Source organism: Elephantulus edwardii, unplaced genomic scaffold (genome assembly GCF_000299155.1).
Source record: "Elephantulus edwardii isolate Elephantulus edwardi_28Jun2011 unplaced genomic scaffold, EleEdw1.0 scaffold00032, whole genome shotgun sequence".
NCBI classification, from domain to species: domain Eukaryota; kingdom Metazoa; phylum Chordata; class Mammalia; order Macroscelidea; family Macroscelididae; genus Elephantulus; species Elephantulus edwardii.
Genome location: NW_006399782.1, coordinates 12,124,860 through 12,149,863, shown reverse-complemented (window position 1 = coordinate 12,149,863; position 25,004 = coordinate 12,124,860). Strand labels below are relative to the sequence as shown.

Here is a 25,004-nt window from a genome sequence, read left to right as displayed (position 1 = left end):
CCTTATTGTGGAGTTAAGCATTAGTTACAGTGTTGACCCCACCCTTAGCCCAGTGCCTTGACCCACTTACCTCCCAGCTCTACCCTCCACCAGGATAACCCTTCCCATCTGCCAAGTCCCTTCAGAAAATAACTTCCATTGTCCAACCCATGATCTGGAACTTGTTAGGAGTGCAAATTCCTAGCCCCACATACTCAGTCAGGAGAGACAGCTCACCAGTCTGTTGTATGTAACAAGCTCTCTCAGATTCTTCTGATGCTTTCTCAAGGTTGAGAGCTGTTGTTCTAGCACTTTGTATATATAATCTCACAGTAAATGCCCACAGTTTAATGTTCACAGTAAACTTAGGGGGTGGTACTATATATACCATTTTACAGTTGAAACAGCCAAGTGGTGAAAGGGAGAGCTGGACCTACGCATTCTAACTTCTAGAATAAAGGTGAATGATAGTGAATAGCTTACTTTTAAAAGTACCTCCCTCTCTATACTCTTCTCTCACTATTCATTGACCCTCATTTGTGTCTTCCTCTGCCAATGGGACATGGGTAGCTAGTCCCTTAATACCTGTCCCTTTCAAGGGAGACCTTGCTTCTTCCTGGACCATATGAAACATCTTAATCTTTGCTTCTCAATTCTGAAGGCTGTTGAGTTGCCAGCTTCTCTGAGGAATCCTCCAGCTTTCCCCAAGCTTCCTCCTATGGCATCAAGTTTGAGTCATATTAGACATATATATTCCCTCTTCTTTTCTCCCACACAAGGCTTTGCACTGTTCTGGCTGGTATTTATTCTCCTTGTGTTGTAAAGGCTGGTCTATATTGTCTACTCCATTAGATCAGTGCTTCTAGAGCGAAGGCATTTTGTGTGCTACTCATCTTTAGGGTCTCCACTTGGAAGATTGCTATTGCCTTTGAGCCAGAAGCAACTCATAGCTGAGCCTCCAGTGGGTTTTCAGTAGTAAATTGCCCAGGAGGAGATTGCCTATCCTGTTCTTGTGGAGCACCTGGTGGATTCGAACTGTGTGCCTTTGAGATTGTAATGCTGGGTCTTATCACTAGGCCACCAGAGCTCCCTATCTGGGAGATAGTGACCACTTAATTAATATTTGAAAAACAGGTAAGGGAATACATGCAATTCTTTTTAAAGTAAGGGTAAGATATTAAAATATGTATTTGGAGCCTTGATAGCTTTTTGGAGCTAAAATTGGAATAATTAAAGCAAGGAGCCCAAGTTAGGGGAGAGATAAAAAAGACATGGATGAGGGAGTATTTTAAAGATGGACTTATTAGAGGAGTAAAGAAGATATTAAGAGAAGAGATAGGTTTCTTGGAGAAGAAAGTGAGTAGAATTTTTTCTTTAATTTGGTTTGGTCTGCAGTTCTCAGGGTCAGCTAGAGATTCAAGTAATAGAAATTCTGGTTCAGAGAGCTCTGGGCTTCAGGTTTAGATTTTTAAAGTTATTTGTACATGATTGGGTAGATATGAGCCACTTTCCCTGGGAGAACAAATTGAAGAAAACAGAGATTTAACGAGTACCATCTTGACCAGATACTGTATTTAACATTCCATATTCACTCCTGAATGTAACCTGCCAAGACCTTGTCTTCCTATTTATTTCCCCAGCACTTAATCCAACAGCAGTAGCAGTTGTCCTGGAACATACACATGTACTTCGTTGTTCATATAGATGCATCAGCACAGAGTCCTTTTATATCATCTACCTGGCACACCCTATTTGCCCTTCAGAACAACCTCCATATATTCCTATAATATGCAGACTCACCAAGAAGTTGCCCTTTCCCAGCTAATCCATTTGTTACATTTTTGTCAGAATGGACTTTTAGAAATGTGTGAGTGTGAGGCCAGGCCAAAGAGGTCGATGGCCAGTGCTCTCTAGTAGAACATCCTCTTTGAAATACTCTATACTTCAGTAATTTTTGCAATCTTTTTGAAGACTGCAAGACATTCGTCTGGAAGTTCTAAAAGAGCTGCTGAAGAAGCGTGAGGAGAATCAAAAGGAGGTGAACATGAAGAACTTGAATGCCCGATGGTTTAAACTGCAGGAAGCAAAGGAGGCCAAAGTGGCAAAACTTCAACACGCACATATATCAGGTAATGGTGTAGTGTGAACAATGAAGAAAATTTAAAGTCGCCTTTGTTTTAGATCTTTGGCCAAACTGCATTTGCTTTGGTGGTGTAGTCTGTAGGGAGTTGAGCTGCTAACACTCTGATGGTTCAAATCCACAGCAGCTCCTTAGAAGAAAGAAGGACATCTTCCTTGTGATTTACAGCCTCAGGACTTCAGTGTCAGCTGTGAGTCAGTTTCCAATTAACAGCAATGAGGGATTTTGTTGTTGTTTTAAAATCACATAGTAGAAGTAGGAGATTTGTTCAAAGATAGTAGAGAAAAATTATTCTTTTTAAAAAAAATCAAGTGATATCCTAAAAATTAAGTTATTGATTAACATTTTTGTGGGTTTTAAAAATTTTATTTATGTATTTTCTTGTTGTGTACCGTCGAATGTGATCCAACTGGCACAAGAGGAAGTTGCCCAGCAGAGCATCTGATGGATTTGAACCTCAAGCCTTTGGTATTACGGTGTAGCGTCTTGCCACTAGGCCACCAGAGCTCCCCTTTCTGGTGTTTGGTTTTTTATTAAATCTTTATTATCTAAATATTTTTTATCAACTTAATTAACATTTACAGAGACTTTGGATTTCCATTCATTAATTGGACTATTACCTTTTTTAAAAAAATTTTGTTGGGAAAAACATGTTGCGGATACAAGGAGGTGAGGATTGGAAACAGAAGGTTGAGGATGGGCAGGGATGAAAATTGCAGCGATGCAGTTGCAGGGCTGCACAATTTGGTTGATGGGGGGAGCTTTGTTGTTGTTGTTGTTATGTGACGTTGAGTTGCTTGCAACTCATAGCGACCCTATGTACAACAGCCCTGAACTCTGCTCTGTCTTGAGCCAATCGCAATGTCTCCAATACACCCATCCCGATTACCCCACTCACTGAATCAATCCACCTCATAGAGGGTCTTCCCCTCTTGCGCTGTCCCTCCACCCTCTGAAGCATGATGTCCCTCTCCAAGGACTGGTCCCTCCGTACAACATGACCAAAGTATGTCAGACAAAGTCTCAGAATCCTTGCCTCCAAGGAGCAGCCTGGTTTAACCATCTCCAGGATGAATCTGTTTGTTTTCTTAGCAATTCATGGTACCCTCAATACTCTTCTCCAACACCAAAGCTCAAAAGCATCAGTTCTCCTTCTATCCTCCCTGGTCATTGTCCAGCTCTCTGATGCATAACAAGTGATTGCAAAGACCATGGCCTGTACCAGATGCACTTAGTCTCCAGAGACACACCGTTGCTCTTGGGTACTTTAGAGAGGTCCCTAACAGCAAAGTTTCCCATCACAATGCGTCCTTTAATTTCCTGGCTGGTGGTGCCAAGAGTGTTGATTGTGGCGCCAAACAGGCTAAAGCTGTGAACAATCTCAGTCTCTTCACCCTCCATCCTGATGCTGCCAATTGGTCCAGTGGTGAGAATCTTTGTCTTCTTGACATTGAGCCTCAATCCATATTGAAGGCTGCAGTCCCTGACCCTCAGCAGCAAGCACTTCAGGTCCTCCTCAGTTTCAGCAAGCAGGGTTGTGTCATCTGCATAACGCAGATTGTTGATAGGTCTTCCACCAATCCTGACGCTGCATTTCTCCTCATAGAGTCCAGCCTCCCAAATGATCTGTTCCGCATAAAGATTGAAAAGGTATGGAGACAGGACACATCCCTGGCGTATGCCCTTCCTGGTTTTGAACCATGCAGTGTTTCCTTGCTCTGTTCTGACGACTGCTTCTTGGTTCAAGTATAAGTTTCACATTAGCGTGATTAAGTGTTCTGGGATTCCCATTCTTCTCAGAATCAGCCACAATTTGTTATGGTCCACACAGTCAAACACCTTTGCATAATCAATGAAGCACAGATAGACATTCCTCTGGTACTTCCTGCTTTCAGTCAAGATCCATCTAACATTAGCTACAATATCCCTAGTACCATGACCCCTTCTAAACCCAGCCTGGACTTCTGGCAGTTCTCTGATGATGTGCTGTTCCAGTCATTTTTGTATCGAAAGGAATTGGCAGACACAGAAGAATTTAATGAAACAACATATGAGCAAGAGCCTATGGTGATGGAGGAAGAAGTTCAAGCTGCTTTGAAGAAAATAGCAAAAAATAAGGCCCCAGGAATAGATAGTATTCCAATTGACATATTTCAGCTAACCGATGCTGCCCTGATGTGCTCACCAAGTTGTGTTAAGAAATCTGGAGAACAACCACTTGGCCAACTGACTGGAAGAAATTTATATTTGTTCCCATTCCAAAGAAAGGTGACCCAACCGAGTGGGGAAACTATAGAACAATATCGTTGATTTCACATGCAAGCAAGGTTCTGCTGAAGATTATCCAAAAATGGCTGGAACAGTACATCAGCAGAGAACTGCCAGAAGTCCAGGCTGGTGGGGGGAGCAGGTGAAGGAAATGAAAAGGATCCAGTGGGGACCAGATGATAGAGGGCAATGGTAAGAATAGTCCAATGGTGATTAAACAAACTGTCTTATTCACTTGTGAGCTTCTCATTTGGGAATTGGGCACAGACTCTCTGGCTTCTTCATGGTGAACAGGGGCGTTGATGCGAATGGGGAAAGGGAGCACACTTTATCAACTTACTGGTGGCCTTGGGTTAAAGCTGCTTGCCTTCTTGTGCTGTTAGAAGGTATTTTCCTGACTTTTACTCCCCTCTGGACTGCAAGGTGTTTTCCCAGGTAGGTCCAGTGGGGATGGCTGACTGTAACCCTGAGGCTCCATCCTCCTTTGCTTCCTTAGCTGGCAGTTGTATTTCCTTTTTGTCTCTGGAACTGGGTTCTGGGTCAGGTCTGGAGTAAAATTCAGTGTTAAGGTTACCTATAGCAAAGGGAGCAAACCTAGAGAGAACAAACTTGTGAGTTACAAATAGAAGGGTTTGGGGGTGTTACTTATGGGTGTACTGGAGGATAGGGTGGAGGAAAGTAGCCTAGGTAAAATTCTCTGTAGAATATAGGCAGTTTTTTTCTACCTCGGGGTTGGATGGCACAACCTGAGGGCTGAGAAGTTCGCCCCAAGGGCAGAATGGCTTGCCCCGAAGGCCAAGAATGGCTCACCCTGCATCCCAAGAGCCAAACAGCTCTACCCCAGGGCCAAATAGCCTACCCCAAGGGCTGGACAGCACCCCCTGAGGGCCAGGCAACACACCCTAGGGGCTCGCTGGCACCCACCCCAAAGTCCCTCCCCCCAAGTCCAGACCCTGCACCTCAGTGAAGATCATGTGGCCAGGGACAGCATCCCCAGTTCCAGCACCACCACCTTTACCACCCCTCTCCAGTAAGTGTTCATACTGTAATTTGAAATAGGTGTCACTGCCCCCCCCCCTTTATAAATGGAGAAGTGAACCTGAGAATGGTGAACAGACACACACACACACACACACACACACACACACACACACACACACACCCTCAGGTCTAAACAGTTCTTGGCAGAGGCAATCAACAGATCAAAAGCTGTGGTGCATTTAGGATATCTGCCATCTTGGATGTGCTGCCAATGGTAAGTGTCATCAAGTTGCAGACAGCTCACAGTGACTCTCATCAATCCATTGTATTGGTGATCTTCCTCTCTGGCCTGTGAAGGAAACACCCCAACCTGCCACTGCATCTCCTGCTACTGCCATCTTGGCTCCAAGAATACTCCCCGGAACAAGTCCACTCTGTGTCAGTGTGGTGACTCTGATGCACCAGCGGAGGGGGGGAGGGGGCGCCTACCGTCCATCCCAGGTGAGGGGATCCCTGGGGTCTGTTGGTGGGAGCCTCATGGAGCTGCAGTGGCATGGGCTCGACAGGAGTGGTGGGACTCACCTATTCCTCGCTGGGAATTCTTGATCTCCTGATGTTGAGCCTCAGTCCACACGAAGACCAGTCAGCCTCAGTCCACACGAAGACCAGTCATCAGCTGTTTAACTGTTCAATTATCAATAAGCAGAGGTCTGTAGAAGGCCTTGGTGACCCTACTCCATGTGGTCCACTGCTCCTGCAGCTCGCCATGCTGTGTAAGCTGCCACTGCTGCCATCTTGGAATTTTTTCATGGTTTTGTTTTTTTTTTAAATATTTTATATTGATTTGCCCACAAAGTTTCTATACATTGTCTTTCACACTATCCTTCATTGACATTGTATTTCATACAATCATTTCCATTTGTTATGTTTTATGAAATGAATCCTCATTAAACTATGCCCAATGTTGTCTTTCCAGATCCTTGCTGGATCTTTCCCATTTCTTTTACCTCCACTCACCAAATTGTGTGGCCCTGTGATTTCTCCTCTGCCCATCTTCACCACTCTGCTCCCTTGTCCATTGAATCCTCATAAAAATTTTACTAGTTATCTATTTCTATAATCATGATCTTTCTTATGCAGTATTTATCCTTGTGAGTCTGAGTTAGTTCACTCAGCATAATGCTCTACAGTCTCTCCCAAATTATGTAATTTTCAAAATAGTTTTTCTGTGACTGCTGTGTAGTATTCCACTGTGTAAATATACCACACATTTTCAATCCTTTCAGTTGTGGTTGGACATTTGGACTGTTTTCATGTTCTTGCAACTATGAACATTGGGGTACAAATTTCCACTTGTGTCTCAGTTCTCATTTTCTTGGGGTATATACCTGACAGTGGAATAGCTGGATCATATGAAATTTCTATGTTCAGCTTTTTGAAAAAAAAATGCCAAACTGCCTTTCAGATTGGTTGTACCATTTTACAATTCCACCAACAGCATATGAGAGTTCCTATCTCACCACATCCTCTCCAACATTTATTGTTTGCTGTCCTGTTAAACTTTGTCACTGCTACTGGGATGAGTTGGAAGGAGAAGTGGCATCCACTTCCACAATAGCTTGCCTCCGAAAACCCTATGAACCTGGAGAGAGGATGAAAGGCACCCAAGCATTGAGGACTCTCCTTCATAGGGTCGCTATGAGTTGCCTGCGACTCGACGGCACTTAACAACAACTGGGATGAGATGGTGTATTGTGGTTTTGATTTGCAACTCTCTTATTGCCAGTGATTTTGAGTATTTCTTCATGTGTCTGTTAGCCATCCAAATGTCTTCCTTTATGAAAAGTCTTTGCATGTCTTTTGCTCATTTTGTAATTGAATTATCAGTCTTTTCCTTGTGGAGGCCCTATAGAATTCTGTAAATTTTTGTTATGAGACCCTTGTTTGAGATAGTATTGCCAGATGTTTTTACCCAGTCAATAGGTTTTCTTTTCACTCTGTTGAAAAAAGTTTTTTATGTACACAGGGATTTAATCTTTAGAAGGCTCCATTCATCAATCTTATCCTCTTCTGGTTGTGAGTTATTGATTGATATTTATGAGCTGTCTGTGTAACTTCTATGTATATACATATGGCTGGGTATGTATAGCTTTTTCTATTACATGTGTCTGTGCGTATGGAGATGTTGAGTTCCTCATATATCTTAGTGTCCTAGTTATAGAAATATCAAAACTGAGTGAATTTAAAGAACATAAATTTATTTTCATACACTTCAGGAAGTTAGAAGCCTAAATTCAAAGAACCAGTTCTAGAGGAAGGCTCGTTCAGGTTTGAGGAAAGATCTTTACCTCTTTCAGCTTCCGTAGCTCCCTCATTCCTCAGTTCCTTGACAATCTTCACGTGTCATTCATGTTCCTCATTTTATACTCACTCCTGTGTTTAACCTAGTCTTTTTATAATTCAGAAATTATTAGATTGAGGAAAATAGCCTATCCTGATAATAACCTTTGTTATTAACAAAATAAAACAAACAAACAAAAAAACCCACCTGGACTAATTCCAAACAGGATGGGTATAAGATTTATGATTTCAACATTTATTTGAGGGGTATGCAATTCAAGCCTTAATACCAAGTTTATATTGGGAAGCTGTGTCAATAAAGAAAACAATGTTTCTTAGTTTTTTTAATTATTGTTTTTAAGGAGTCGTCATAGATTCCCCCCCCCTTCCTTTCATCTCTTCTGAAATTTTAGTACTACAGTTGTTGTATAGTGCTGTCAGGCCAACTCTAAACCATAGCAGGCTCACGTGCAACCTATTGAACAGTTCTGTGCCATTCTCACAATTTCTAATGCATTTAAGCCCATTGTTATAGTCACTATATCAACCAATCTTATTCAGGATCTTCCTCTCTTGGACTCACCCTTCATTTTTCCAAGCATAATGTCCCTCTGCAAGAGGTAAATCCTTAAAGTAACATACTTAAAGTATGTGAGACAGTCTTGCTGTCTAAAAAGAGGGGCCATGTGGGGGTGGCCGTACCAACCAACAAAGGGGACCTTTCTAAGTTCACAAAAGGGAGCTGTCCCTGTCAACAGCATCAACAACACAAAACCAGTTTCTATCAGGTCAGACCCATCCCTCACTCTTCCAAATCTTTTTCTTTTCATCCCAACACCAATCTTACTACTTTACTGAGTCCAAAATCTAATGTGATAGATCACAGACCACAAAGAACCATGTTGGGGAAATTTAAAAGTTGTAATCCAGGTTGTTGTTGTTGTTAAGTGCCCTCGAGCTATAGACAACTAACAGCAGCACTACGAATGAAAGTCTTGAACACAAAACTTTGATCTTTCACTAAGTTCAAAGAGCTTCCAGAGGCAAGCTTTTTTGGAAGTCGATGCCACTCCTGCTTCCAAGCCTGTTTTATTCAGGAGCTCCACAAAATATGAGGCCAAATCCAATCAACTCACACCCAGTTGTGAACAGTCACACCCAAGTCTCAACCCCAAACCAGAAAATACACCTTTGCAGAATCTGGCTATTCTGCTCATCTTCCCACACTGGAAAGTATCTTGAGCCTCATGGCTTAAGACCAATATTACAAATTTCTCAGTCTTGCCAATATTGGCTTTCTCCTCTCCCACAACTCTCCTGTTGTCCAACAAACTTGGACAAAGACTCTTAGCTTGGCTCTGCTTCCGTCTGTGGGGGATATCAGTCCCAAGATAGCTCCATCTCATCTTGTTCTCTAGTTCAGTGATAGCTGCTGCTGCCATCAGTGTAGCAGGAGCAAGAATTTCTGGTCTTGAAGGATATGTCACATTCTCTTGCTGCTGCTGCTGCTTCTTTGCTGGGAGAAGGTCTCCTGCTGCTGCTGGATCACTCATCTTAATGGTGAGACTAGCCAGCCCCCCTTGTGAGTTGGTGAGATAGCCAGTCTCCTTGTGGACAGGCTAACAGGCCCTATTCACATATTCCTGCTCATCAGCACAGCAAAGTCAAGTTCAGTGGCTAGGAAAATTGTGAATGATAAACCCCACACACTTCTTGCATCTAAGAAATACTCTGGCTGCACTTTTTCCAAGACAAATTTGTTTGTTCTTTTTGGAAGTCCCTGGTATGTTCACGGATCTTCATCAATACAATCAAAGACATTAATTCCTCTCTGATCTTCCTTATTCATTGTACAACTTTCCTTGTCCAATTAAATATGAAGCTATTGAAAAGACCATGGCTTGGATCTGTTATACCTTGGTCTTTAAACTGAAATTCTTGCTCCGTAACACTTTAAAGTTGCCTTTGACAGCAAAAATTTCCCAATGCAATATATCCTTTGATTTCTTGACTGCTACTTGTATGTTGACTGTGGATCAAAGTAAAATGAAATTATAGGAGACTTCAATCTTTCTCCACTTATGATGTTGCCTATTGGTCTTCAATCCAGTTGTAAGGATTTTGTTTTTCTCAAATTTTTTTAGAATTATTATTCATTTCATGGAAAATTTACAGACACTTTGGGTTTCCATTCAATCATTGTTGCACTTTTCTCCCCTCCCAACCCTCTCTCCTAGTACACTACCCTCTTGGAAAAGTAAAAGAAAAATTCTTTCATTGTTTTACAATCCCTCCCCTCAGGTCCACTCCATTATGCAGCCTTCGCTCTAGATTCCTGTCGTGACAAAAATACCTAATCACATATCCTAAAAGGGCTTTTCTCCCTCATCTGTTTCCATGCAGTATACATTATTGAACCCATCTGTCTCAGTCACCCCCAGCCCTGAGGTCTTTATCTTGCTGTAGGTGTTTTTCTTGATTTTAAGGTGTTATCATACTGAAGACTTTATGACAAATTTATCGAACTTTTCCAGTAAGTGCTTCTTTTCTTCTTCATTTTCCACAAATAAGTTTGTGTCACCTGCATAGCTGAGGTTGTTGATGAGTCTTTCTCTATTTTGATATCTCCTTCATCTTCATACAGTCCAGCTTCTTAGATTATTTGCTCAGCATACAGATTGAATAGATACAGTTAGAAGACACAATATTTCCTGATTTAAACCCATGCAAATCCCTTAGTTGTGTTTGAATGATTACATCTTTAGCTATGCACAAATTCACCATGAACACAATTAATCACTCTGGTATTCCCATGTTACTTGGTGGTAGCCATGACTTTTTAGCACTATAGACATACTATTTATTCCTCTATTTCCTATTATTATGCTTGTGCTTTATACAAAGAAGGGGAAAATGTAAATCTTACTTTTTTTATTCAGTGTCAGATTAAGTAGACCTAATTAAAACTTTGTAAGTTAAATTTGTTTAAGTTATTAACATTTAACTATATTTTTTTAATAACTGTTAATGTGATTTATTTATTAATATGAATTGTATTTAAAGTACTTCAAATTCCAAGTATAAGTTAGCTGTTTATGAACATGTAATCATTGTAATCACATTTTTTTTAAATTAATTCAGACTTTATTTTTCTAGGAAAAAAAAGCAAGTTTAAAATGAAATGAATTTTTTTTTACATTTTAAAAATATATATTTACAGTAATAATTCCCAATTCTCTGGTACGCTAAGATTTTTTTTTAAAGGTCCTTTTCAGGGAAGTAAAACAAACAGTGGAGACAAGTATAGCAATGTCCCCCATATCAAGGTTCAAGCCTGGACCTTGGCTGACAGATAAACCCAGGAGTCCTTCGAACCCACCTCCCCAGCTTTGAATCAATATAGGACAGGTTTTGTCCCCCATTCCTTTCTCCCTACTCCTGGGATGCTTAAAGAATCATTTCCATGCCCCTGCCAAAAATCAGGGGACTGGGAGGGGGAAAACTGAAAATAAACATTTAGTATAAAAAAGAAACACTTAGGGGTAGAAGGAAGATTCCCCCAAATTCCTTCTTTCCCACCCACCCCCAGCTGAGATACAGGAAGAGATGATTCGTCTCTCTAATTGAAAAGCCCTGTTTTAAAATAGATTATCCTAAGTTGCTGAACAATAACATTGACAAGGCAGAGAGCAGGACTTAGGGCTATTGTACAGAGGGTCGCTATGAGTTGCAGGCGATATGATGGCACATAACAACAACAACAATTGGCTGAGGGTGGGGAGATAGGGAGACCTGAACACTGATTGGGGCATTGCTAGGTGGGATACACCCCCAAAGGCAAGACTTAGGGAGTTTGGCTTCTCAGGGGAAAGAAAAACAAGGTGGAGAAAAACAAAGGGGCCATTCCTTCCTTATCAGAGAGATGACTGAAAAAAGACAAGTTGTCTGAAAGAAAAGTCCTGTCCAAGAGTATGATCTTCCTTGGCGGAGATGCCCACAGGGTTAAAGGTTCAAAATCCTTCTTATATGCTTAGGTATATCCAGGAATAATGAAACAACTCACCTAAAAAGGAGAGAGGATCCCATATCCCCCCAAATGGCTGGTTGAGAAGGAAAGAAAGAAATGTTCTTCTCATGCCAAATTTGGATTGTCTCATCTTGAGGGGAAAATACAGAAATGAGGGGAGATATTCTCACCAACTCCCTACAAAGGTGGGCCAAGCGCCTCTCAAAGGCCTTCAAAAAATAAATTAATAAACCACCCCTATCACTGAAGTGATTTTAGATTTAGGTTTTTCTTTTCAAAAGGGCCAAACTCGCTCAGCATTTCTTAAGCTCACGGAACTGAAGAACAAATTCAAACCTCGAGATGCTACAATCAAGGATGCTTTCGGCAGAATGTTAAATGATCCAGAAAGTATTAAAAGAAGATGGAAAGAATATACTGAGTCTCTGTTATTGAAAGGAATTGGCAGACACAGAAGAATTTCATGAAACAACATATGAGCAAGAACCTATGGTGATGAAGGAAGAAGTTCAAGCTGCTTTGAAGGAAATAGATGGTATACCAATTGACATATTTCAGCTAACAGATGCTGCCTTGGACATGCTCACCAAGTTGTGCCAAGAAATCTGGAGAACAACCACTTGGCCAACTGACTGGAAGAGATCTATATTTGTTCCTATCCCAAAGAAAGGTGACCCAACAGAGTGTGGAAACTATAGAACAATCTCACTGATTTCACATGCAAGTAAGATTTTACTGAAGATTATCCAAAAACGACTGGAACAGCACATCAGCAGAGAACTGCCAGAAGTCCAGGCTGGGTTTAGAAGGGGTCGTGGTACTAGGGATATTGTAGCTGATGTTAGATGGATCTTAGCTGAAAGCAGAGAATACCAGAGGAATGTCTATCTGTGTTTCATTGACTATGCAAAGGCATTTGACTGTGTGGATCATAACAAACTATGGCTGACTCTGAGAAGAATGGGAATCTTAGAACACTTGATCATGCTAATGCGAGACCTATGCTTGGACCAAGAGGCAGTCATCAGAACAGAGCAAGGGAACACTGCATGGTTCAAAATTGGAAAGGGCATACGCCAGGGATGCATCCTATCTCCATACCTTTTCAACCTATATGCAGAACAGATTATCCGGGAGGCTGGGCTCTATAGGACAAATGTGGGGTCAAGATTGGTGGACGATTTATCAACAACCTGCGTTATGCGGATGACACAACCCTGCTTGCTGAAACTGAAGAGGACCTGAAGTGCCTGCTGCAGAGTGTCAAGGACTGCAGCCTACAATATGGATTGAGGCTCAATGTCAAGAAGACAAAGATTCTCACCACTGGACCAATTGGCAGGATCATGATGGATGGTGAAGAGATTGAGATTGTACACAGCTTTAGTTTGCTTGGCTCCACAGTCAACACTCTTGGCACCAGCAGCCAGGAAATTAAAAGGTGCATTGCCATGGGAAAGTCTGCTGTTAGGGACCTCTCCAAAGAACTGAAGAGCAAAGGTGTCTCTCTGGAGACTAAGGTGCGTTTGATACAGGCCTTCACAATCACCTGTTATGCATCAGAGAGTTGGACAATGACCAAGGAGGATAGAAGGAGAATTGATGCCTTTGAGCTATATGGTGCTGGAGAAGAGTATTGAGAATACCATGGACTGCTAGGAAAACAAACAGATTCGTCGTGGAAAGGGTTTAACTGGGTTGCTTCTTGGAAGCAAGGATTCTGAGGCTCCATCTAACATACTTTGGACATGTTGTGAGGAGAGACCGGTCCTTGGAGAAGGACATCATGCTTGGGAGGGTGGAGGGACAGCGCAGTAGGGGAAGGCCCTCTGTGAGGTGGATTGATTCAGTGACTGGGATAATAGGGATGGGAGTGTCAGAGACAGTGTGATTGGCACAGGACAGAGCAGAGTTTAGGGCTGTTGTACATAGGGTGGCTATGAGTTGCAGGCGACTCAACGGCACATAACAACAACAAATCCTGAAGTAGGAATCGAGTCAGGGGCAGCCACTGAGCAAGCTGACGAGGAGAGAAGTTATGTTCTTTCTCTTTCTCTGTGGGTATGTACACAGGAGTGAGATAAATGAGTGATTCTTCTTCCCAAGAGTCCACAACCCACCAGACCAGACCACAGCATGAGTTCATTAGTTGAATTGTTTTGTCTTCTTTTGAAGACTGGCTGGAGAGGCAGTTAAGGGCATGGATCAAGTGACCCCAGCAAAAGGGGATAGTAGTCCTGGCTTCTGGGGTCTTTGAGAGAGGACCCCAGAAGTCAAACGGCCATCTTCACTGGCAGATGGAATGTGCATGTGGGAACTACCACTGACTAGAAACTGGAAGGAGAGCTCAGCTGGACTCTGGGATGCAAATAGGACTCAGGGTGCTCCAGAAGTGAATGCTTGGAGTGGGGCAAGTGAGCTGGGCAGCGGCAGCATCGGCATCAATGTGTCAGAGCAGGAAGGAGTGAGTCAACTCTGACCTTGAAGCCTGCAGGTCAGAGCCACTTCCTGATCCCCAGCAGACTCAGGCTGACTGGAAGCTCCAGCACCCTGGGTTTCAGTCCTTTCAAAATGAATTCTTTAGTAAAATTGGTTTTCGTGAGTTTAACTCCTGAGGTTTTGCTTGATTGAGAAGATAACTTTTACGTTAATTATCTCTATGTACTTTTCAGTACTTGACAAAATGAAAGGTAGACTGACTTTTGTAGATGGAAATAAAGTATAATTCTAAAACTTCAGGTGACATAGAAATGTCCCAAGGATCATACATAAATATGCATAGAAATCAGTGGCCATACAGACCTCTTCTTGTGATAAGATTTTGTGGCCTTGCTGTGTGATTTCAGCCCTGCTGAGCATGCATGATCCTTCCACAAGGTACAGGTCGGCAGTAGGATCTAGAAGAACAGGAACAGTTGTAGGTAGTAAGCATGACTCCTTAGTTGGGTAAATTCCTGCTGTGCAAGGTCGAGCATTTCCCTCTGACTGCCAAATAATTCTCAAATTTAGAAGTCGGGCCATGTTGTCGTGTGCCATCAAGTCAGAGCTGACCTATAGCTGACCCTCCAGCAGGTTTTCAGAGGCAGTAAATTGCATGGGAGGAATTTGTCCATCCTTCTCTGACAGAGCAGCTGGTGCATAATTCTCCCAGGGAAAAGCTGACGGCCAAATAATTCTGAAAACTAGAAGCTAAGCCAGAGACTATTAGCCAGGATGGATAGGAATTATTGAAGAATTTATAGACTTGGTGTTATTCTCATCCGGGAGAGTAAGTAATTCTCCTAGTCCTTCAATAACCACACATTTTCAGTCATGTGAGTTCTCTTTGTCTCATTTAATACATTGTCATTGAATATTTCTTCTTGGCCTGGTGCATGGAGTGTGGCTGTGAAAGGCTCCTGGTGAGTCTCCACTGAAGACGGTTGCTGAGTCAGCTTCTACCACTCCCAGTGGTCCTGACTACCGGGTCACAGAGATGACAGACAGCCCTTTTTAGTGTTGTATTCTGGCTACGATGAGTGGTCATCATGCAGTTTATTCACTACAGTTCTTTCTTTGAGAATAGACCTGGAAATGGTTTACTAGTCTATGTCTGAAAAATGCAGGACAATATTTTAGAGTTTAGTCATGGAGATATGTTTTGTTTTAGCAATCAGAAAGCTAGTGAACAAGAGAAAGAAAGTAGAAGGAAAGTTGGAGAGAAGAAATATCATCAGGGATTACTGTGATTATGCGTCACAGGTCTACGCACCTCTAACTCGCCTTGGCCGCTTCCCAGACAACAACTCCGAGAACTTTGTGGTAAAAAACCACTTTCTAAACACTTATGAAGGTAAGCAACTTTCAAAGGTAGGTGTCTAATATAAGAAGCTTATCTTAGACCTATATGTGAAATATGTAAAGTACAAATATGTTTAAATTAAAAGCTAAACAACAAATAAAAATATTTATATGAAACAAGGCCCCAAGTTTGATATTATTGGTAATAAAATGAGTTTATACAAACCAATAAAAATATTAAGATCAAGTAAATAAATTGGTGTACCATAGGATAATTTAACAAAGAGTAAATTCATTTAACTGGGCTACCAGAGCTCCCGAAATTCAGTTAACTACTAAACATTTAAAATTCTTTACTATTCCTAATACTCAAAGATAAAAAAGTAAAATTGAAATGACCTACATATTTACCAAATTAGAAATAATGTTGTTGTTGTTATGTGCCGTCGAGTAAATTAGATATAATGAAGAAAAATAATATCTAAAGCATTCAATTTATGATGAAAGCACTCTTTCATATTCCTAATTAAACTAAATACATTGGGAAAACCTTTTGACACTATAAATTAAGAATCTTACTTCCCCCTCCGCCATGTGTTTTGGCCCAGCAATTCCATTTCGCTGAGAATAAAATCTAAAATCTAGGAAAAATGCTCCATATCACCTATTGTAGTGGGGGAAAGGAAGTGTCTCCCATTGTCAGCAGAATGGTATATATACTAGCAAACTTATTGTAACCATCACATAAAATAGACAAAATCCATAATGTTAAGTGGAGGGAGAAATGAAAATTGTATTTGACAACAATTTCAATTATATTTTTAATAAATGCATGAACAAAGTAACAGTATCAATTGCTTTCTAGTTGATTCTGAATCATAATGAGCTCATGTGTATTTTATGTTAATTCACTAAATGTCAACAGTTTTCAATGAGTGGTTGGATTGGGGGAAGTTTTTTCCTGGTTGGTTGATGGGATTTTTAAAATATTTTGAATATTTTCCAAATTTCTGTGACCAATATAATATTACCATTAATGTAAACTCTAAAATGAGATACAAATTTGTTCCAATTAGAGAATGTATTCTTTCTTCCCATAGGATTAGTTGAACTTGAGTCGAGCCTGCCAGATTTTGTGACACAACCTCGCATCAGACCTCCAAAACCAAAATCCACTACTACCAAAGCAGGTTTCCTAAAAAGGGAAGCGAGGCTGGACCATGAGTTGGTTGAGGTTTACCAGGTATGATGATTAGTTTAAAGACAAGACACTTCACAGTGTGACTTCTGTAGAGATATACAAAACTCCAGACATCACATTTTGTCTGGACAACAATGTCCAGTGGTGTACAATACACACCCCACATTCTTCTCTCCTCCATATGTATACTTTACTCTTTCAGAGAACCTGTACTGTCCAGCACCTGTGAGCTTTCCCCCTGGTTTGCAGAAGTCATGCTACTTTCTAAAAGTACTTCCAACTTAGGATCTACATGGTAATTTTGGTGTTATACTGAGGTGTAGCACATTTCTAGTGTTAGAAATTATGTTTGACAATATAATAGACTCCCATTTCTCGCTTTGATATTTGATATCAGAGAATCATGGAAAAGGGAATCATTTTCAACTCTTCTTTCATCTAGTATAAAATTCAACAGAAGATTGTGATGCTCATCAGCATGAGTCTATTACATAGCATTCGTCAGCGGAGCTTTCTCTTGTGTTATCGGAACTGCATGTAGACTACTTGAAGACTCGAAAGCCCTTGATTTAAGATATTGGTCCTCAAAACAACTATGAGATATCATCTCGCCCCAGCAACAATAGCAAAGTTCAACAGAGAAGCAAACAATAAATGCTCGCTAGGTTGTGGAGAAATTGGAATCCTTATTCATTGCAGGTGGAAACGTAAAGATGTTACTACTACAGAAGGCATTTTGACACTTTCTCAAAAAGTTGGAAATAGAAATACCATTTGACCCAACAATATCACTACTGGGAATATACCCTAAATAAATCAGAACCACCATCAAAACAGATAGATGCACACCAATATTGATTGCTTTATTAGTCATAGTAACAAAAGAGATGGGAGCAACCCAAATGCCCATCAATAAACAGTTGGATAGAAAAATGGTGGTATATTCATGCAATGGAATATTATACAGCACTGAAAAACAGTGCACTCATAAAGCATTACACAACATGGAGGACCCTGGAGGACATCATTTAGAGTGAAATATCTCAGTCACAAAAGGACAAATACTGCATAATACCAGTGTTTTATAAAGCAAGTCTGACATAGGTGGTTGGGAGGAGAATAGGATAATAGTGGATAGATAATGACCATTACATTGTCACAGATGAAGGAAAGAACTGTTTAAAAGGAATATATGATTAATGACTATACGTATGACAACAGCCCAATATGAGAGGTACATCACTGCAAAGAAAATTAGGGAGGGGAGAAAGTAGGTAACTGTGCAACAATAAATGAATGAAAATTGAACTTCTCTATAAACATTTGTTAAAAATCACAATTAAAATTTTATTTTTTAAAATAGATATTTGTCCTAAATCTTTATCATGCATCATATTCACCTGGAACACCTAAAAGCACATATAACTGGCTCATCCCCAAAGTTTCTGACTCAGCATTTCTGAAGTAGTGGTAGTTATGTGTGGGCCAGTCAGCTCTGCAAGAGAAAGATGGGCAATCTCCTTCCTTGCAATTAACTGCCTCAGAAAACCTACTGGAAAATCAGCTACGAGTCATTTATAACTCAGTGACACACAACAACAATATAAAATCACTTAGAGGCTAACTTTTCCGCTTATTTTATTGCTAATATTCATGTGACTGCGTGTCACCTGGACTGTTGAAAAATGTTCACATAAAATTTCTTTATATGTTCTTAATACTAGTCCTTTGTGGCCTGTGTAGATTCCATGTATTTCTCCCATTTATAACTTGTCTCTTCAGTTTTATAAACATTATCAAGAACAATGTCTTTTAAAAATTTTTCATTATAGCCCTGGTCTGTCCACTTGTCGTACAGAGGTAACTTGTGGTTGCTGTGATGCTGAACACTGCAACACTGATGTGTCAAATGTGATAACGGTTACCCATGGTGGACAGTGTTTGGTGGTGCTCCCTGATTAAAACAAGCTTGGAAGCAAGAGTGGCATCTACTTCCAAAACAGCTTGCGTCCAGAAACCTCTATGAACCTGGAAAAACGGTGAAAGTCTCCCAAGATACATTTTAAAAAGACAAATTAGTTTAACAAATCCCCTACTCTGCCTCATCAGTAATAAATACTTGCCTAGCTTGGCTTTACCCTGAGTATTTTAAGCAATCCCAAAGGTAATATATTATTTCATTACAATGTGTTTAGATCAATAAATGTTCTTTTAAAAGAAAGCATTCATGCAGTATATTATTAAACATTTAAAGATAATCCAAGTCACTTTTCAAATAACACTAGACCACTTCACGTGTAATGTTAGCCCTTTATGACAGATTATCAATTCTTTCTTCCCATGTCCTGTGATATCACTGTCATTCATTTCACTGATGCAGATGCAGTAATCTCCAGTTCTTTTTTTAATTTATTTCAGCAAATAGTTGTATTTTATACAAATTTTAAAATAAGAACAGCAAAAGTTTTATTTTACTTTTCATTTTTCTCTTCTCTAACACTTCCTTTTTTATATACAGTCATGTTCATGTTTCTGATGTACATCAATTTCTTCTACCTGAAGAACTTACTTTAACGTTTCTTGCAGGGCAGTTTTGGTGATGAAAACCTACCTCTATTTTTTTTGTTGTTTTATAAAGGTATTCCTGATTTTCAACCATGCAGTGTTTCCTTGCTCTGTTCTGATAACTACCTCTTGGTCCAAGTATAGATTTCGCATAAGCACAATCAAGTGTTTCCCATTCTTCTCAGGTCAGCCACAGTTTGTTGTGATCCACACAGTCAAATGCCTTTGCATAGTCAATGAAACACAGACATTCCTCTGATACTTTCTGATTTTAGCCAAGATCCATCTGACATTAGCTATAATATACCTAGTGCCACTGCCCCTTCTAAATCCAGCCTACTCTTCTGGAAGTTCTCTGTTGATTTGCTGCTCCAGTGGTTTTTGGATTAGCTTCAGCAGAATCTTGCTTTCATGTGATATCAATAATACTGTTTGAATTGATGGTATAAGGAAGAAGTCCAAGCTGAACTGAAGTAACTGGGAAAAAAAGTAAACCAATGCTCTCAGAACTGATGAAATACCATTGGCGATCTTTCAACAAATGGATGCAAACTTGGAAGTGCTCACTTGTCAATGCCTTGAAATTTGCAACTCCGGCTAACTAGATGAGAGATGCCTTACCTGTGCAACCAAATTAAAGTCTCAACTTTTAGACAGTTACCATTTAATATGCCTCAGTTCTTTCTTGATAACAAGAATATACCAACTATTACAGAGTCATTTTGTGGCACAGGAAAATGCTCTATTGCCCGAGCAGCCATTAAAAGAGTACGTCTCCTTTCCTCTCCAGTGGAACAATAGGTGTTAGAGGTTCTGCTTAGGCACATTCAAACCTTAAAGAGCACAAAGATATTTATAAATCCCCCTCCTTTTTAAAACTATTTTAATTTTAAATGGATGCCTGTGCATGTGCCTTGTTTATTCAGTGGTCAGTTATTCTCAGAGATAACACTTGTATCTCTGAGAGGTACAAGCACCCCAGCTGCACTTTCGCAAACTGCTGTATTATTTCTTAGTGATATTCAGATTTTGAGCTGGTGCTGGAGAGCAGGAGAAAGGTGAAGAATTACATTAGTGGGTTTCATTTCAGGCACTGCTGGAGAAGAAGAATAAAGTTCCTGAACCAAAGAAACCCCTGCGCTTCCTTCAGAAGAATCCAGTTCCTCAACCTCGGCTTCCAACTCCAACCTTAGAAATGAGTTCCAACGTAAGTTTGAAACTTTCAGATTAGAAGTGTAAATTTTCTTTTGCGGCCAATTTTTTCTTAGGCTAGCTTGGATTAAAAATAAGCTTAGCATTGTCAGTTCCCCAAGCTCTGAGTTGAATGCTGTCTTTAGTCTTACATATGAAGTGGAATCTAAGCTAGTATTTCTGGAAAAAAATAAACACCACAAAGAATGGGGGGGGGGAAACCTAAACAACAACCCCAAAACACAACCTTCCCTATGTGAATAAATTTCAGAATATAACCTTCATGAATCTCAAATAATGAAGACCAGATAATGATCAGTTACCATGATACTCTTGCCCCTTAAGAAGTGGTTGATGAGGGTTGAAGGTGCAGAGGGAAGAAATGTCTTGGAGATAAGTGATCCTGAGCACTTTGTCAGGGGACATAGAATTAAAGGGAAGCCTCGCTGATGTCTGTTGCAGGAGTCTGATGGGTTGTCCCTGTGGAGAGACTGGAATGTTTCCATTGCTGGGTCAGGGATCCAAAGGAGGGTCAATTATGTGTCAACAGCAATGCGCATGAGGATCTCATTCATTGTCTTCTAATTTTACCAATCCAGCTACACTCTCATGAGAAGTGTTTTACTTCAGACCCTGATATAAACTGATTGTAGTCTCTGCCTACTCATAATAAAGCAAATATTATAAAAGGGATTAATAGGCGACATTGTTGCTTCAGGAAAGACCTTATGGTGTAGGAATAAAGAAAAAGTAAAGTGGCCCAATCCAAGCCATGGTATTTTTTGTTGTTTCTTATGCATCTGAAATATGGACAATGAATAAGAATTATCAAAGAATCGATGTCTTTGAATAATGAGGTTGACTAAGAGTATTGAGTATGCTGTGGACTTCCAAAAGAACAAACAAATCTTTCTTAAAGCAGTACAACTAGGGTGCTCCTTAGAGGCAAGGATGGTGAAACTTTGTCTCATATACTTTGGGCATGTTGTCAGGAGGGGCCAGGCCTTGGGAAAAGGACATTATGATGGGAAAGACAGAGAGTCAGCAAAGGAGAGCAAGACACTTAAGGGGATAGATTGACACAGTGACTGTGACAATAGGCTTGAGCATGGAGGAGATTGTGAAGACGGTGAAGGATAGGGCAAGGTCCCAATCTGTTGTTCATAGGCTCCCTTTAATTAATAGTCAACTTGACAGCACCAAATAACAACAGAATTATTTCTGGAAATAATGATAATAGGGGATAGGAGAATTTTTGCTTTTAAGTTGAACTGTCAATATTATTTCTTATGAAAATGAAATAAATTTAATGATGCAGTAACATTAAAGAGTTCTAGCGCCTTACTGGTGAGGAATTGTGCTGCCAACCCAAGATATCCAATTTGAATCCACCAGCTCTCTGGGGGGATAAAATGGACCATTATCTCCTGTGATATTTACAGCCTCTGAAAACCCACTGGAGGGTTAGCTGTGACTCAATTTCAGTTCCGACTTCAAGATAAACAACAACAATAATGTTTAGAATACTATTATATTATTAGAATATTATATTATCCATCTGTATGTTGACTGAAGGGACCTATGATGGTCGGTTGTGGTGTTGTTGTATAACATCAAATCAACCAGCTCATAACTGACCCTCAAATCAAGTTTCAAAGACAGTAAATTATGCTGGAGGAAACTGCCCATCTTTGTCCAGTGGAACATCTGTGCTCCTAATCACAAGGCATGTGGTTGAAATCTACCACTTTTGCTCCATTGAGAGAAAGATGGACAATCTTCTCTCATGTTATTTATTGCCTCTAAAAACTCATTGGATGGTCAGCTGTGGTTTGGTTCTAACTTGACAGTACATAACAACAACAACAATATGTTGAATGAAATCAGGAAACTATATTTATTTGTCTTTAAATTCTTCTGACACCAAATTACAGACTCTTTTCTTGGTATAAATCTTGAATAAAATAGTTGATGCTAACTGCTTCTGATAAAAAAAGTTCTCAAGCTGCTTGGTTCTCCCTTTGTTCTTTTAGGAAGAAGAAGATAAAGAAATGGCTGTGATCTTCCTTCAAAAATTAATCCGGGGCAGAGTTGTTCAGAACATGGTTTGTAGTGTTCACTCACTGACCTTGTGTCTCCTTTCAGAAGTGACTTACAGAGCTCAACTTTTAAATTAGCTACTCATTCCTTTCTTTTGCCCAGGTTGGAGGTAGGAAGAGAGAGTGGAAGGGCCTGCCTGTTCTGTGCACTGTCCATGTGAAAGGATTTTTTTCCCCTAGAGTTTTCTCACCTGAATTTTTACCAATAATAGTCAAAACAAATGGATTTCTTAATTTTATACAAATCATGATGTAATTACTTCAATGCAGTTAGCAATGCCTGCATTACAAATTAAAGGAGTAAAAAGTAGCTACAATTTGAATCCTATTATTTTAATATAATAGATCATTTACTCTACACTACCTATATTGACTCTTTATCTTTTTTATTTTTTTTTCTATCAGCAATCCTATTTTAAAGGTAAATATGCCACAAATCCAACCCCTGGACTTTTTTACTAGAACAAGCACACTTCAATTAAAAAGAAATTACATCAAAAATTTTAATTATTTTGTTCTGTAGTCAACATTTTGGAAGCAATAGTGGCATCCACGTCCTAAACTACATGCCTCTGGAAACTCTATGAACTTTGAGAAACAACAATAATTATAGAAAGGCTTCAGGCCTTTTGTTCATAGGGTCACTATGAGTGGTGCTGTACTTGACAGCAATCAACAACAACAACAATCAATATTAGCTCTTAAGAGACTCATTCATGATGAATTAAGTTTACAGAAGCAGATAAGCAATTTGTGTCCACCATGATTCTTTACTCTTTTCCCCAGAGAAACTCTGTTTCTCCAGACAAATGTCATAGTTAAATCCAGACAACAATTGTATATTACAAACTCAGGACAGATTTACTGGAAAAAATTTGCTGTGAAAAAATACAATTCTAGGTGTCTCAGATAGGAAGCACATGAATGGAAGAGAAAGTTCTAGTTTTTTAATATGATCCTCTTTTGACACTTTGTCTTTGAGAGATGAATGAACACCTAGCTGATTAATAACTCAACCCTTTATCGGCCTATGCAGCAGAAAGTATAGATAAGAGGGCCCCCTTTTACACAAGAGGACAATTACCTGTAAATCTGTAAGGAATGACTACTTCCAGTGTCTTTTGAGACCCTGCCTGAGGGTCTTGGAATGTGGTACAAAATGTTGTTAACATTCAATTCTTTTTTTATTCCATTTCCTGCAGATGTTTGAAGGGAAAGAAAAGCGATTGGAATTGATCCAGGAGTTGCGTACCAGCCATGTTCTCCAGGAAGATGACAGGCTGGTAAAGAAAGCAGAAAAGCAAGTGACCCTTGCCTTACAGAGGCAGAGGAACCTGCATGAGCACAAGGTCCCTCCTTTTCTTTGTGTTTTACTTTGTCACTTAGTATTTTGTTTTTAGATTTTATTTTTGTTGTGGTTGTTGTTAAGAATATACATAACAGAACATGTACCAAGCTCACAGTTTCCATACGTGCAACTGAGTGATTGCACATTAATTACCTTCTAAAAGTTGGTGAAAAATTCTACCATTTTGGTCTTGCTATTCTAGATTGGGTTCATGCATTTCTATTGTTTATAGTACTATATTGGTTGTACCTCTCTGTCTTGTGGTGATTTTCTTAATTCTTATCTCTCTATATTTATAGTTTCAATTCTTTTTGATATTATTTATAACTTCTTCAGTAGCACTTCATGTAACTCCATGTTGATTTATTTCTTCTATCTCCCTGTCTCTGGGCTATTTACTGGGTCTGCAATTGGGTCTGCTTTTTAAAGCAAACACATATTTTGGTTTGTTTCCATGTTTGAACCTGCCTGCTGCTTCCTGACATTACATAAAGTTCTTCTTGGTATGGGTGAGGCAGTTTCTGTTGTATCTGCATAGGTTGTTGACAGTTCCTTATCTTTATGATGCTTTTGATAAGTTGCAGACTCAAATATTGCCCCAATTCAGTTTCCTAGTGATAATCTTCCTTGATGATCATCTGTGGATGACTCTGTGCCCTATTCACTTTGGCAAGTTTTTCATTTACTTGTCCTTTGAGGTATGCTGGAATCTCTCCCTTTGTCTAGGTATGGTGGGCCTACTTCTCTGTCCTGTCCTGTAGTTTGATGGGAGGAAATGCTTTCCTCCAGCGGTAGGCAAAGTCCCAGCAGTGCTGCCTGGACTATTTTACTCAGGAAAGTGACAAGCTCCAACAGTGCAGTCCAAGCCTCAGTAGGTACTAATGACCAACCCACGTACCTGTCTCTTCTCCAGCAGCTAACTGGGAGAGAGCTTTGGATACAAATGGCTAGCCCACATGCCTATCTCCTCCATTACCTTCTTAAAGTTGTTCAGCTTTTATCACCCTCCTTTTCTGAGTTGTCCCTCCTTCATTAACATAAACTCTCGACTGCCTAAGCTTCCTATCTAATCTTTCCAATTGCTG

General features: G+C 40.0%; 1 protein-coding gene across 1 annotated transcript in view; it reads left to right on the top strand.

Annotated features, from left to right (window-relative positions):
* The window catches only part of MAATS1 (MYCBP-associated, testis expressed 1), a 62,701-nt gene that overhangs the window by 24,812 nt on the left and 12,885 nt on the right, over positions 1-25,004 (top strand). The window contains exons 7-12 of the mRNA XM_006884317.1: positions 1,951-2,108; positions 15,385-15,567; positions 16,616-16,758; positions 20,372-20,488; positions 22,506-22,577; positions 23,774-23,920. Coding sequence (XP_006884379.1) covers positions 1,951-2,108; positions 15,385-15,567; positions 16,616-16,758; positions 20,372-20,488; positions 22,506-22,577; positions 23,774-23,920 — 820 coding nt within the window. The remainder of the gene's footprint in view (positions 1-1,950; positions 2,109-15,384; positions 15,568-16,615; positions 16,759-20,371; positions 20,489-22,505; positions 22,578-23,773; positions 23,921-25,004) is intronic.